At 44.4% G+C, this 14,562-nt stretch overlaps 1 protein-coding gene across 1 annotated transcript in view; it reads left to right on the forward strand.

Moving 5' to 3' along the window:
- Positions 1-14,562, forward strand: part of NPHP4 (nephrocystin 4) — a 169,960-nt gene that overhangs the window by 48,238 nt on the left and 107,160 nt on the right. Inside the window, exons 11-13 of the mRNA XM_069079459.1 lie at positions 3,951-4,087; positions 12,928-13,109; positions 13,809-13,935. Coding sequence (XP_068935560.1) covers positions 3,951-4,087; positions 12,928-13,109; positions 13,809-13,935 — 446 coding nt within the window. The remainder of the gene's footprint in view (positions 1-3,950; positions 4,088-12,927; positions 13,110-13,808; positions 13,936-14,562) is intronic.

Consider the following 14,562-nt stretch of genomic DNA (forward strand, 5'->3'; position numbering starts at 1 on the left):
TCTAAATGCAGCCCAACACTGCCTTGCCTTTGTTGGTTGCTGATTCATTTTGAACATTGTTCTTGTTGTTTGTTCTTTGTTCTCTAAGAGGACGGTGACATCAGGGAGGTGATGCCATGACATGCAAGTGAATTGGATTTAAGTGAGGCAGGGCTGTGAAAAGTCACCAGCCTCACTTTTTCCTCTGGAGCCAGCTGAGCTCAGTGGAGATGCACTCCACTAAAATGCCCAGATCTCTTTTAGATAAACTTCTGTCTCCCTGAGCTGCCCCCAGATTGTCCCTGTCAAGCCCATTTTGTGAACCTCAGGATAAGACTTTCTGTTTATCCTTTTCTCTTCTGAGATTCATTGCTGTGCTCTACATGTTGAGATTTTTTAGGATCATGACACTGCATCAAGCATGCTAGTGATCCCTCCTTGCTTTGCATCTTCTGCAAATCTTACAAGGAAACCACAACAGAATTTGAGGCTATGATTTGATGGCTTGGACCTCTTTAAGAAGTCAGAGCCAATGCATGCTGTTTTTCTTTCACTACATTTCCTTGGTATTGACCTTAGGAGAGACCCTGAAACTTGTTTTGTTGACAGAGCCCTTGATGTCAGCTTGTTTTTGGTAATTTGCATCTTTCTCATAAAGTTGGTATGAAGGATGTGTAATTTCATGATCTCCCAGGGTCTGAGTCATGACTGACTTTCTGTAAAACCAGTTACTGAATTAAAGACCAAAGTAGCCTTTTCCCAAATGATTTCTCCACCCTCAAGAAAATTATCTTTTTTCTTCACTGGGGTTCACTGCCCTTTGTCTTGTTAGCTTCATTCAAAACATTGTTCATAGCTTCTGGGTCACTAACTCAGGAGGTCTCAGATCTCTGCTTATCAGCTTGTGACTATTTCTTGATCTCCCTAATACTGCATTGTTGATGAAGCATGAAGAGGGATGAGCATCCTCTCAAGGACATGTTTTTGGGGAAGGGAGAGCTTATTCCACAGCACAAACACTCTACATCAGCAGATGATGGCTAACTTTCTGCAGGTATCACATCAAGTCACTATTTCTCCCAGTCCTCCTTAGCACTTGACTTTGCCATGGAATTTAGGCAAGTATTCTTGTGTCTTTAAGATCCTATAGCGCCAATGCAATATTTACAGTCCCCACAATCATGATAAAGACTGTGATTATAAGTATCTCATGATGTTTGATCGCAAAATATACCAAACTCTCCAGATAGAGGACAGAACTGAAGCATTTATTTAGACACCAGAAAACCGAATCCCAAAACCAGTGAACCGATTCCATCATAGTACCAAAGATATTCAGAGGCCATAATAACGCTGAGAGCCACAGCATCCTTCAGCCTTCCCACAAACCAATACAAGCTCAGTATCTACTCACAAACCTCTCTATCTCCTTGCCTGAGCTCCTCTCTCCCCATAGTCTGGCTAGCTCTGACCACCAGCTTCTTGTGGGCGCTGCTTCCCTTCAGCAGACTCCTCCCACCACACACTCCATGTGACTATATTTAGCCTATCAGGGAGCAGAGTTTATCTTCACAGCAGGGAAGCTTCCTGTGGGCTCTGCTTCCCTTCAGCAGACTCTTCCCACCACATGCTCCATGTGACTACATTCAGCCTATCAGGGGGCAGAGTTTACTTTCAAAGCAGGGGAGGTCTTCAAGTCCCCATTCCCATTACACATCCTAACAAAGACAGCCTCCATCCTGGACTAGCTTCCTCATGAAATCTTTCTCTGTAATTGCCTCTTGTTCTTTACTAACCCCCTGGCCTAATGACCATAGTAAGGTCATGTCGGCATACAGCAGGGATGGTAAGAGTGCCACCAGTCTGCAGCTCTGCTCATGTGACTGCAGTCCATCCATTTTTGGTCCTCCAGGCCAACTTTCTGTTTTCTTGGGATCACCTCCATTTCATCTTTTTTGCATTGGGGTTAGCTCTGTGCCTTTGGAGTGTGGATGCAACTGCCCTCACCCACTGTCTATTTAGAACATTAAGAGGAAGAGCTGGAGTTCTCCTTCCCATCCTCATCCTTGCTGAAATTCTTTTTTTTTTTTTATTACTTTTTATGGAGGGGGAAGGCAGGGCAATTAGGGTTAAGTGACCTGCCCAAGGTCTCATGGCTAGCAAGTGTTAAGTGTCTGAGGTCGGATTTGAACTCATGTCCTCTTGACTGCAGGGCTGGTGCTCTATTGACTGCGTCACTTAGCCACTCCTGAAATTCTTTATTAACACACTGTGTGAGGCTTTAGGAACAATTGGGTGGCACGATTGCTTAGCTTCTGGCTTATTCCTGTTGGAGTTGCCATGGGAGATGGTATTCTTTCCCACATATCTTGTCAAGCTTTGCTACCTCCGTGCCCACTGGCCCTGAATTTGTTGGAGTGCAATGTTTCTTAGCTTTGTAGTCTCCAGCAAAATTGCTCTGGTTTGAATATGGCCTGGAACCAGTGCATAGCTTGGGTGTGAACCTGTGTGAAATTTTGTTTAACTGTTTGCTTGATGCTGTGACCTACCTTTCCTCCAAAGCTCCTGGCTTGAGCCTTCATTTAGGAAAGGGTTTACATATTCCTTCCTTCCTTTCCTTTAGCTCTGACAAATCAACTAGTCTACTTTATGCTTTGGAATAGACTTTATCATCACACCACCACAGGCCTGCCTACCTAATGTATAATGTTTCGATTGTCATAACCAACTTAGGGAGGATTGGGTAAGGAGAGAAGTGGGACCAGTCCAAGAATGATTAGGCTTGCTAGACCTTTTCCACACTATTATGCAATTTTAAATTTTCTTTCATTAGGTCTAGCTGCTGGGATGCGTAATCAAAGAGGAAGTATGCATAATGGATCAGTGCATAGATATGGAGTCAGAACAACCTGTGTTCAAATCCTGCCTGGCAATTATTAGCTATGTGTTTATGGGCCAGTCACTTGACCTCCCTGAGCTCCACTTACCTTACCTGTACTATAGAGAGGACAATTACATGTACTACCTGCCTCACAATTGTCTATTGAGAGGATTTCTGTAAAGTACCTCCAAATATTCAAGTACTATGTAAATGTCAGCTGTTGTTATTTAGGGAAATGGGCAAGGGATTATTCAGGGATAATGGGCAGAGTCAGAATGGGAGTCAAGGATCTGGGGTTCAGACCCCACATCCCTCATTCTTTACCTCTGAAACACAGATTGTGTGTCCCTGGGCAAGTCACTGAGGCCTGGTAAGTAATAACAACAACAATAACAAGGCATATATATTATATAATATATTGTTAATTTATAGTATAATTTGTGTTCTAAATATCCAGATGGGATATGTTATAATAATACTATATAAATATATCGATATAATTATTCAAAACCACATCAGCCTTACTGCCTTCTCACTTTTCCAAGTGTTCTTCACTTCTTTGTAACAAGATCTTTACCCCAGAGCCTCTAGATTTCCTTCAGAAGTACTTTCTTAGAGCACTCATCACCACAACTATGTTTCTAGTTTGCTAGCTTAATATGTGCATGAGAAAGTGAGTGCGTGCTCTGTGGCTTTCCAATGGTCCAAGGTAAAGTCAGTAGAAAGAGTGATAGTGCTGTTGGCTGCTTCTTATTGCTGGAGAGGATTGTAAGTGATAAAGGAGAAGCAAGCTGAAGGGTAACAGATGTTATTTTGTGTTCTGTAATCCATGTTCTTTGAATTACTGAATTGTAAAATTTGTTCCTGGAGGAGACTTGGATTTTAACTGAAGCCTGTGCTTGTTTCATCAGTCTGGAAGGAAGGTGAGACATGACTTGAGGCCTGGGGTGGGTGCTTGGTCTGTTGCTTTCTTTGTGAGTGTCCAGAATCACATCCCCAGGCATCTGGTGTGTCCTGAGCCTGCAGGAAGGGAGTAGCTTTTTGACTCTTGTGATGACCCATCCGCCTACCACACTCTCTCCCTGTTCAGATGATGCACTGCGGAAGCCTCGCCTCCAGAAGTCTGCCACGTGGTATTTGGACAATCTGCTCTTCAACCTGTATCCATCGCTTGAGAAGTTTGAGGAGGAACTTCTGGAGCTCCTCAATCACGACCGCTTGAGGGAGGTATGGTGTCACCTTGGGCCCCTGCTTTTATAGATAGAGTCCCAAGAGCTGAAGGAGCTCCCTTAGAGGGAGAGTCCCTTGAGTCCTGCTGGCAGGAGTGGGCCCAAGTTAATATTGCTGAAGGTGGCAGAGAAGACCACTGACTTTCACGGAGTAGAAGTGAAATACTTTGATTCCAGGCCCTGATTCAGGATTTAAAGGAGTTAGTTTTTAAATGGCTCACAGATCAGCTTTTTCCTTTGAAATATAGCAACATCACAGGCCCAAAGCAGAGTTCCCCTAGAGTGTCTGGTCCTTTGATTCTCCATTTATGACAGGAATGTAGGCTGGATGCTGTTCTCTCCAGACTGGATCCTTCATTCTGCTCTGACTGGCCCTAATTTTAACAGTTATTTTGATATGTCTTGAACAGTTTTCATTTTAAAAGGAAATTAAATTGCTGCATGAACAGAGGGGAAGCCTTGGAGCGGCTCCATATTTGCAAGGGTCATTTTAAGATTATTTGGCTTAGTTTAAGGGGATAACCAGGAATCTAAGTCCTACCCCACATGCAGCTGATTCTTTCAGAGGGGTTCATGTTATCACTTAGGCCTTTTCTGTCTATGTAAGTATTTCTCTTTAGTCAGGGAACTCAGGAAAATGACAGAATGTCATTTAAAACCAGCAGCTGAGAGAGCTCCCCTCTTTCTTCCACTTGCCACACAGCATTCCAAGAACTGTTTTTTTTTTTTTAATCCAGTGTTGCCCTTGCTGGCTGAGAAAGGAGCTTTTGGTTTCTCATCTCTTCTGGAATTACCTTTGACTGGAATTACCACAGCTTCTCTTTACATCTTCCCCTGGAGGAAATTTGCTTAAGGCATGCCTTGTCTGGTTATGTTGAGAAAAAACAAAGAGTAGAGAATCTTCTTCCCTTTGTGATTAAGGTTTCCTACTTTTTTTTTGTGCTGATAGGATTTTGTCTAAACACCCAAATGTGTATGCATAGTAGACTATGCAGCATGAAACCTGCCCCCTTACCCTGTTATGGCCAGGTAGTTTGTGTTTTCAGGGAGCCTGGCTTTGTGTGACAAAAATACCTCCTCAGGGATAGACTGGAGATGCTCATGGCCTCACTTGGGGCTCCTTATTCATATAATATAGCCATTGGAAATAATAGGAAGACTCCTCTATGTTTAGTTAGTACTTTGCAGCTTACAGGGAGCTGTTGCTTGTGTCCTTTCTAGGAAACACTGCCTGGGCAGAGACTAGCCAAAGCAGAAGCATTAGTTTTGCAAATGAGTATGTGCATAGGGATGTCTTGGCTCCCAAACAAGCCCAGTGCCATTTGGATACTTACTACAGTTTGACTGACTAGTGAATTGGGGTTTAATGGCACAAATCATCCCTACTGAGGAGATAGAGAATTGAAACGCTCTTCTTATACTTGCTGAGGAGTATTGTGTGTGTTAGTCTATCATAGAGGGATGGGCAACAGAAAGACAAGACCATCTTGGGTGGCTAGGTGGTGCAGTGAGTACTGGCCCTGGAGTCAGGAGGACCTGAGTTCAAATCTGGCCTCTGACACTTAACACTTACTAGCCATGTGACCTTGGGCAAGTCACTTAATCCCAATTGCCCTGCCTTCCCCACTCCAAAAAGAAAAAAAAAAGACACACAAGACAATCACATGTATCATTGAAGGCAATCAGAGCTCATCTGGCTTTCATGTTCCTGCTGAAATTCATGGTATCAGGGCAGCCCTGCAGCTCTGCCAACTCAAAAGAGAATTTTGTTTTCCTGCAGGAAATATGCCACTTAGAAGTTAGTCCCTGCCCCTAGACCGGATCTGACTCATGCTAATTCTAAGCACCAATTATTTGTATTAATAAGCCTTGTCATTTTCCTTTCGCTGAAGTGGCCTCTTTTCTTCTGTTGATTGTATTGATTTATTTTGTAACCTCATAAAACCAGATCTTTCAGTGTTAGCGTGAGGAAAACTTTTATATTGCCAGGCTGCCTTGTGTTTCAAGGACAAGCCTGTTCCTCCTGAGATTACCATAATGGCCTTTGGGACTCAGGGACCCTCTTGAAAGTTGGAGTTGAAATGAACCCTTATGAATAGGCTCCCTTTGGGGTGTTGACCAGATTTTGTCAGTTTCTAGAAATCTTTTTTGATTTCTTAAGATCTCCCTTTAGAAAACAAATCCAGGCCTCCAAGGTGTTGTATTTTATTATAGTGATACAACTGCGTTCTAAATCTCCTTTTTATTGACAGAGTGATGGTAAAGCCTTAACTACTGGGAGTATTTTGTATTTAGAAAAATCTTTGACTTAAGATAAATGTCAGATGATTGTTAATGTCTCAGGAAGAATTGCGCATTGCAGGGTTTCCTTTCAACATGTTAAATAGAATCTCTTCTTATATTTAAATAAATATATTTAAAAAAACATGCAAAAACTCCTTTTCAGAATGCAAATAAATCTAAGGGATCCCACGTATAAGCATCTAGACAATTTCATATCTTATTAATCGTGGAGAAGAGATCAATCAGTGAGTATTTATTGAGTACCTACACTGTACTTAGCATTGTGGTGAGTCAGGAAGGGACTAGGCAGAACATTTTTAATGGGATTAACTTGCCATTTAAACTAAGAGAGAAATGATTTCATAGGCTGGTAGAGAGTTTCACAGTCCTGGGCATAGGCCTTAGGAATATAATATCTCAGAAATATCTATTGCCTTCTGGCCACTTTCTCCCATGGCCATTGATGGCACACTGTGCTTTCTTAACTTCTGGGGACAACATTGTTCCCATGAAACAGAACTTTGAATGTCATGTGGAGGGGGGCATGATAGTCCATGCAGGTTAGGAGTTCCTTGTTTTGGGCTTCTGTTATATGCTTGCGAGTCACCATAGAGAAATGTGGCATCAGGGGTGAGCTATTGGAAGCTGCTCTAGGAGTGGGTCCATCTTTAGACACATCGAAACTGCCCTGGCCACTAGCTGTAGTTGCCTGATCATAACTATTTAATCAAAACAAAAACATTTTTTTTATGTGCTGGTCCTGTGAGGAGCATGAGTGGATGGATGGAAGGAGGGAAGGATGGATGGAGGAGGAAACAGCTTTTATTAAGTACTCACTATGTTCAGAGTTCCGTGCTAAAGAGCCCTGGGGCTTACAAAGAGAAATAAAAGCAAGACAGGCAGCCCCAGCTCTCCAGGAGCTCACTTCCTAATAGGGGAGACAGCACAGGCAGGTTTCTGCTGCAAGTTAGGTGAATGAAAGGTCCTACAGTCCTTGAGGTGTAGGGACAAAAGCAAATAGAAACAGGTCTTCTATATCATTTCTGCTGATACACATATCCATTTCCCATGTTGAACCATTTGACTTTTGTGGCAAGAGTTTTATTTTCTAGGCTTTCAATAGCTGTGGATTCTGAGAAGGCTGGAAGACCGACATGTGCAGAAAGTTGCCAGCTCCACGGGGGTTGCTTTTGGGATGGTGACTGTAGGGGCTGGGCTAGAGGCAGGAACATGGTCTGGGAGGCACTGCCAATTCCAGGGCTCTTGGGCTTGCCTGTCTAAGGGGGGAAGTTGATCAGCAGATGATGATGGTGAAGGTAAGGAAAGTGGGCTCCTTCTCCACAGTGATTGATGGCTGCCTTCATCGACAGTTGCAGAACCCAGGCTGTAAGCAAGGCTAGTGATCTGAGGGCCACTGCTGTTTCCACAGGCCTTGGCTTCAGGACCCTGAACATATAGGATGTATATGTTCAGGACATATATATGATGTGTTACATGTAATATAATAGCATTTTATTATATATGTGTGTATATATATATATATACACATATATTTATACACACACACTATCTATAATTGGGGCATCTAGGTGGCACAGTGGATAGAGCACTGGACCCAGAATCAGGAAGACTCATCTTCTTGAGTTCAAATCCAGCCATAGACACTTGCTAACTGTGTGACCCTGGGCAAGGCACTTCACCCTATTTGCCTCAGTTTCCTCATCTGTAAAAAGAGCTGGGAAAGGAAATGACAAACCAGTCTAGTAACTTTGCCAAGAAAACCCCAAATGGGGTCACAGAGAATTGGCCATGACTGAAGACGACTGAGCAACAAAATATTATAATTGACATATTAATATGTTATATATATATATCACCAGAGCTAATAACAGCTAACATTTTTATAGCACTCTAAGGTTTGTACAACACTTTACAATGATCTCATTTGAATAAAGAAGCTGACCCTGACAAAGGTGATGTGTCTTATCCAGAATCACGGAGCACTGAGAGTCCGAGGTAGGCTTTAAACCCGGGCCTTTAGTTCAGCACTCTGCCTCCTGTGCATCTGGCTGCCACATTGAGGGCGTCGAGGCGGCACAGTGAGTGGATGGAGTGCCAGTCCTGGAGTTGGGAAGACCCGAGTTCAACTCTGGCCTTCGATGCTTATGAGCTTTTTAACTCTGAGCAAGTCATCTAACGTCTCTCTGCCTCAGTTTCCTCAGCTGCAAAATGGGGATGATAATGATAGCATCTGTCTCTTAGAGTTGTTGTAAAGATCAAAGGAGGTTGTGTTTTCAAAGCACCAGGTACAGTGCTCTATGAATGTGAGCTATTATAATTGTTATTTTTCTTAGATAGTAAGTGGTTGATGAATGAATGTATGTTGTTCTGTACGCGCCTTGTTGTACCCCCAGTTTTTAAGCTCCTTGAGAACTAGAACCTTCTTTTTCTTGAGTCTTAGTCATCTTATCACAGTTATAGCGCCTTGTATACTGGTAGCCAGCATCTGTTGTATATGTGTGATTGAGTGGCCTAACAAGCCCGCGTGTTCCATGTGCTGGGCCAAACTGGAGCAGACCCTGCCCTCAGGGAGCTTCCAGTTGTAGTGAGGGTGCTGGTAGAGCTCTCCTCCATCCCAGGGTGATCGGAGAAGGCATCTTTAATGGGGAGTAGCTTTTTAAGCTGGACTGTGATGGGCCAGCGGGACCTAGCAGCAAAGGGAGCCTCAGAGGTTGCCTTGGCAGGGCCAGTGGGGTGGGGAATGCTGATGTGCATTTGGGTACTGAGTTTGTAAAGGTGGGGAGCAGGGAATGAGGTTGGAATGTGGCTTGTTTCTCTCTAAGGCTGTGTCCTCACTCCCAAGCTTTTTAGCATGAAGTTTTCAGCCATGTTGTCAATGCTTTCAGTGAGGATGAGCATGGCATCAAGGTCATCCACTATGCTGATGGTAGATTCTACCATTTGAAAAGGCTACAGGCCAAGACCAAAGTGGAGGGAGGGAGCGTGGGTGCGTGATTTTCTGTTTGCAGATGATGGTGCACTCAGTGCAGCCTCTGAAGCTGAGACGCAACAAAGCATGGATCAGTTCTCTGCTGCTTGTGCTTATTTTGGCCCAACATTTAACAGCAAGAAAACACAGGTGCTCCATCAGCCAGCACCACACCATCCATATGTGGAACCATCGTTACAGCCAGTGGAGAAGGTCTGTATGCCGTGGATAAGTTCCCTTACCTTGGCAGCGTACTTTCCAGGGATGTACACACGATAATGAGGTTGACACACGCATTGCCAGAGTTAGCTCAGTGTTTGGGAGGCTCTGGAGGAAAGCGTGAGAGAGAAGAGGTATTAGACTATTAGACTGACTACTAAAGTGAAGGTCTGCAGAGCCATTGTGCTGTGAAAGCTGTCTGCTTGTGAAACCTGGACAGTCTACCAGCGCCATGCCAGGAAACTGAATCACTTCCAGTTGAATTGTCTGAGGAAGATTCTGAAGATTCCCTGGCAGGAGAAGGTACCAAACACTGAGGTCCTTACTTGAACTAAATTGCCAAGCATTCAAACTCTGCTTCAGAGAGCGCAACTCTGATGGGCCGACCACGTATCTTGGAACTGGATTCTGATGAAATGGCTTTTAACTTCTGGTTTTGGAACTTGGCTTTGTCTTATGAGTGTTGGCAGGGGGGTGGGGAGGGAGGAAATGCTGAAGGGTTTTGAAGAGGATGAACTTGACAAGAAGAGGTGCTTTGGGCAGATTCATCTGGAGCAAACTGCAGTGTGGATTGGAGGGGTGGAGACCAGGATGGAAGAGGCTTTAGTTTCTCTGTCAGTTAATCAGTGAGCAAGCATTTATTAAGCACTTACTGTATGCCAGGCAATCTGCTAAAGACTGAGGGAGAAAGCCAAGTTTCCCCAAAATGAAATAAACTCTCAAGCAATCTTTCCCCTCAAGGACCTCAGGTTTGGTATTAGAGAAACTGGTTTCCAGTCCCCTGCCCTTCCACTTACTCCTTGGGGGACCTTGGGCAGGTCTCTTCTCTGCTTGGGCCTCTAAAATGAGTCTCCCTTCCAGTTCCAAATCTGTGATGCTGAGATCCTGGTGGCAGTTGAAATTGAAGCAAAGGATGCATGTAAAAGGTATTCCAAAGGAAAAATCTAGCACACTGATTAGCTGCGTGGGGAGAGGGGGAGGGAGAAGCCAGAGGTGACCACTCATTGCAGCGGGGAACAATTTTCAAATTCTGATTATGTATCTCCATGGCTGTATTATCTAGCCATTGGTGCCCTCATCTTGCAGTGCACGGTGTTAGGAAATTAGCAAGGACATTTGAAAAAATTGCTGATCAGAGGTAGGTTTGTTTTATTCACACCTTTTCTGGAAAATGTACTTTTGTCCAATATAGTCTCATCACTGACATGCAAATGCAAAGCAAAAACCAGGACTCACATGAAAACGGAGGTTCCCTTTTTGGACTTTTGTTCCATTTCCTTTCTGTACTGTTTGGATTGCGCAAGGGTAAAAATGTTTTAGGAGTTTTGTGCATTTCCAGAAAACTTTATTTAAAATTTTTATTGTCTATATTTTTTGTTACTCTTCAGCAGACAGACACCCAATTATCCTCTGTGGTTTTGTTTTCATTATCCCAAAACTAATAGGCTGATTTTGGGTTAGTTCTACTTGATTAATGGACAAAGGAGAAAACTTGAAATTTCAGGGATCATTTTGCAATGATCATATAATTTAATAAACAATAATAACCTGGAGGAATATCCCTGTTCATTTGTCAAATTGCCCCTATATTTTTTGTTAAGATGAAATACTTTAATATCCAGTGATCACTTTGGGGCAGATTCCATTTTTATTAGTTTATGACTTATTGCTTAAATATTCTTTTCCTTCCCTCACACCCCAAACATCCCGTCTCTGAGCACAGCAAGAGTCACAAAGCACAGAGCGTATCAGTTTTTGAAGTGCCTTCTCTGTTTCCGATAATAATACTCGTCATTGTTATAATAATAACAACTAACATTTATGTAATGCTTACTATGTGCCAGGCTCTATGGTAAATGATTTACAATTGTTATCTCATATGATCCTTGCAACAGCCCTGGGAGGTAGTGCTGTTATTATTCCCATTTTACAGATGAGTAACTGTGTTACTGTGGTGGTGGTTATTGTTACTGTTGTTGCTGAGTTATTTCAGTCCTGTCGGACTCTTGGTGACCTCATTTGGGGTTTTCTTGGCAGAGATCCTGGAGTGGTTTGCCATTTCCTCCTTTAGCTCATTTGACCGATGAAGAAACTGAGGCAAACAGGGTGAAGTGACTTGCCCAGGGTCACACAGCTACCGTGTTTCCCCGATAATAAGACTTATCCCGAAAATAAGCCCTCCCCTTACTGTGTAAGATTCCTCTAAAATAAGCCCTCCTCCGAAAATAAGCCCTATTGAGATTGCTACTATAGTGAAGGTGATCCCCTGCGCTACACGCTACATTATGGTACCCTCTGTATGCGCCATCCCCCCCCACCCCTCGGGTGAAATGCACGCCGCGCTCTGAGCTGCATCCAATCAGAGCTGCAGCAGTGAGCGCGTCATCCTGTTCTTCCCCAGTGATTTGCTTATGGAATAAAGGTACATTTTTTTGTTCACATTTACCTGTTTATTAAAATTGCTGTCAATGTTCATTAAAATAAGCCCTGCCCTGAAAATAAGCCCTCTGGTGTTTTTCTATCCAAAAAAATTAATAAGACAGTGTCTTATTATTGGGGAAACATGGTAGTAAGTGTCTGAAGCTGGATTTGAACTCGGGAAGATGAGTCTTCTTCACTTCAGGCCTGGCTCTCTATGCACTATGTTGCTACCCAGCTGGCCTAGGAAAACAGAGGCCCAGGACAATTAAGTAACTTGTCCAAGGTCACGCAGGTAGTAAGCCGCAGAGGTCCTCTGATCCCAGAGCCAGTGCTTTCCCCAATAAATGCTTATTGATTTATTGTCTCTTTTGTGTGGAAGACTCATGGAAACTCTTTTTCTACTTGAGAGTTTTCTGTTCAGTCTTGACAGTCTGGAGTGAGAGTTTGTCCAGCCAGACATTTCAGAGACCAGCAAAGCAGTGAGAGCACCGGGGCTGGAGGCAGAAAGACCTGACTTCAAATCCGGCCTCAGACACTTAACTAGCTATGTGGCCCTGGGCAAGTTACTGCACCTTGTTTGCCTCAGTTTCCTCATCTGTAAAATGGAGAAGAAAATGGCAAAACACTCCAGTATTTTTGCCAAGAAAACCCCACATGGGAACATGACGGAAACGACTGAACCACCACCGGCACCACCACAACAAAAGAGGTGGCAATGTCCCTCAGCTTGGCTGAAGCAGGGCAGCTGCGGTCAGCCTATCCGGCCTGTTTCCCTTGGAACCATTTTCCCAGAAAAGTGCCATAGAGAAGTCCTTGCCCTCTTGGCCGGGCATCTTGGGCTCAGATCTCTGCTCCCCACATTGTTCTCTCCTCGGGAGCTTCCTTGTTTCTCTTATTCAGCGTAACCAGCTAACTTTCTCTTGCAGGATGGTAGCGCCTTGGAGGGGAAGGCCATAACGATTCAGGAGCGGCGGCTGCACGTGGGGGTGCACAACGGCCTGCTCTTTGTTCAGAAACCGCAGGTGGTGGTGCTGATGCCCGAGAGTGAGGTGGCCCTGGGCCGCTCTGGGACTCTCAGCAGGAAGCCTTCCTTCTCTGTCAAGATCAGGTAGTGAGTGGGCCTAGGGCTGAAATTTACCTTGGGCTGATCAGCACGGGCAGGGTTGGGAGGAAGTGGGGGGGCAGGGACAAGAAGGGGCTTTGCTCAATCAGCTAATGAGTTAACATAGCCAGGCAGGAAAGAATAAACTAAGGGTTCATGGAGAAATAGTGCTGTTGATTTTGTAAAGAGAATGCCTGATCCCCCATGCCACCCTTTCTGCCCCCTTCCCTGTGCCACCCTCTCTGCCTCCCCTCACCTGTGCCACCCTGCTCATTAAGTGGGATTATGAATTGCCTAGTGTGCCTTCTTAAGCTTTGTAAGAAAAAGTGATCAGGCGCCCCCATGTGCCCTTGGGCATGGGGCTGATTGTGCTCTAGGCAAGTACTCCTGGGGAGCACAGGCCTTTCCTTCTGGGTTCTGGGCTCAGTGCTCTGCCTAGGAGATGAGGTTTCAGTTGTGCCACTTCAGAAGTTACTGATTCCCAAACTTGTCTTTGGTGCCAAGCAGTAAGAGTGTCTTGGCATCTGCTTTCCTAACGGTCTCCATCTTTGCTCCCATTGCTGCCCCAGAATGTGTCTGCTGTGCCCCGTCTGACAGTTGCATGGACTGAGTTTTCCATTTATCTAGTAGGAGGCAGAGTTCTGAAAAAGGAAAAAACCCATCTCTTGGGAGCCATCATTGTAACCTGCTGCTTTTCTAATCCAGTTCCAGAAATCAGGCCTTGGTCTTGAGAAGCCGCATTCACCTGGCAGAGATGGTCAATAATCCTGCATTTGCTGTCATCTTCCTGCTAGAGTATGTGTTCAATGCTCCTTCAGGGGTGGAAGGAAAGGTAAGGATGAATAGAGCTCCCTACAGATCCCTTTTCAGAATTGGGATTTTAAATGCACAGAATAAAATACACAGCATTACAAAGCCAATTATATTGGCATTATAGCTGCCAATGTATTTTTAAAAGCTTAGGTTCACAGAGCCCAGTTAAGAACCCCCGTTCTTTGTTCATTGCTGAGGATGTGGGCATCCTCAGGGCTGATTTGTGGGAAGCAGAATTTTGGAGTAGAAAAAGAACGTGATTTCGAGTCTGAGATAACTGAGATGCTTGTGATTTCAGATCCCCTGGGCTCATCCTTTGTAGAAGGGGAGGGGCTGCACTAGACATCTTATTTGTGTCCCTTCCACCTCTGAGAGCCCAGGAGCCTCTAATCCTTGAGTGGTTCTAGGATTCAGGCTTCCCTCCCTCATGGAGATCCTCCTACCCTCAGCCAGGGCACAAGCCTTCCAACACTGGTTTCATCCAGCCCAAACCGTGTGCAGCTTGGTGACTCACCCTTTGGTGATAAGCTAAGTTGGTGGTTGGATGGGAGAAAGAGACAGAGACAGAGAGAGAAGAGAGAGAGAAGAAGAGAGAGGGGGAGAGAGAGAGAGAGAGAGAGAGAGAGAGAGAGAGAGAGAGAGAGAG

Source organism: Petaurus breviceps, unplaced genomic scaffold (assembly GCF_028583685.1).
Source record: "Petaurus breviceps papuanus isolate PSGF00001 unplaced genomic scaffold, PetGlider_PUasm1.0 91041, whole genome shotgun sequence".
NCBI lineage: Eukaryota > Metazoa > Chordata > Mammalia > Diprotodontia > Petauridae > Petaurus > Petaurus breviceps.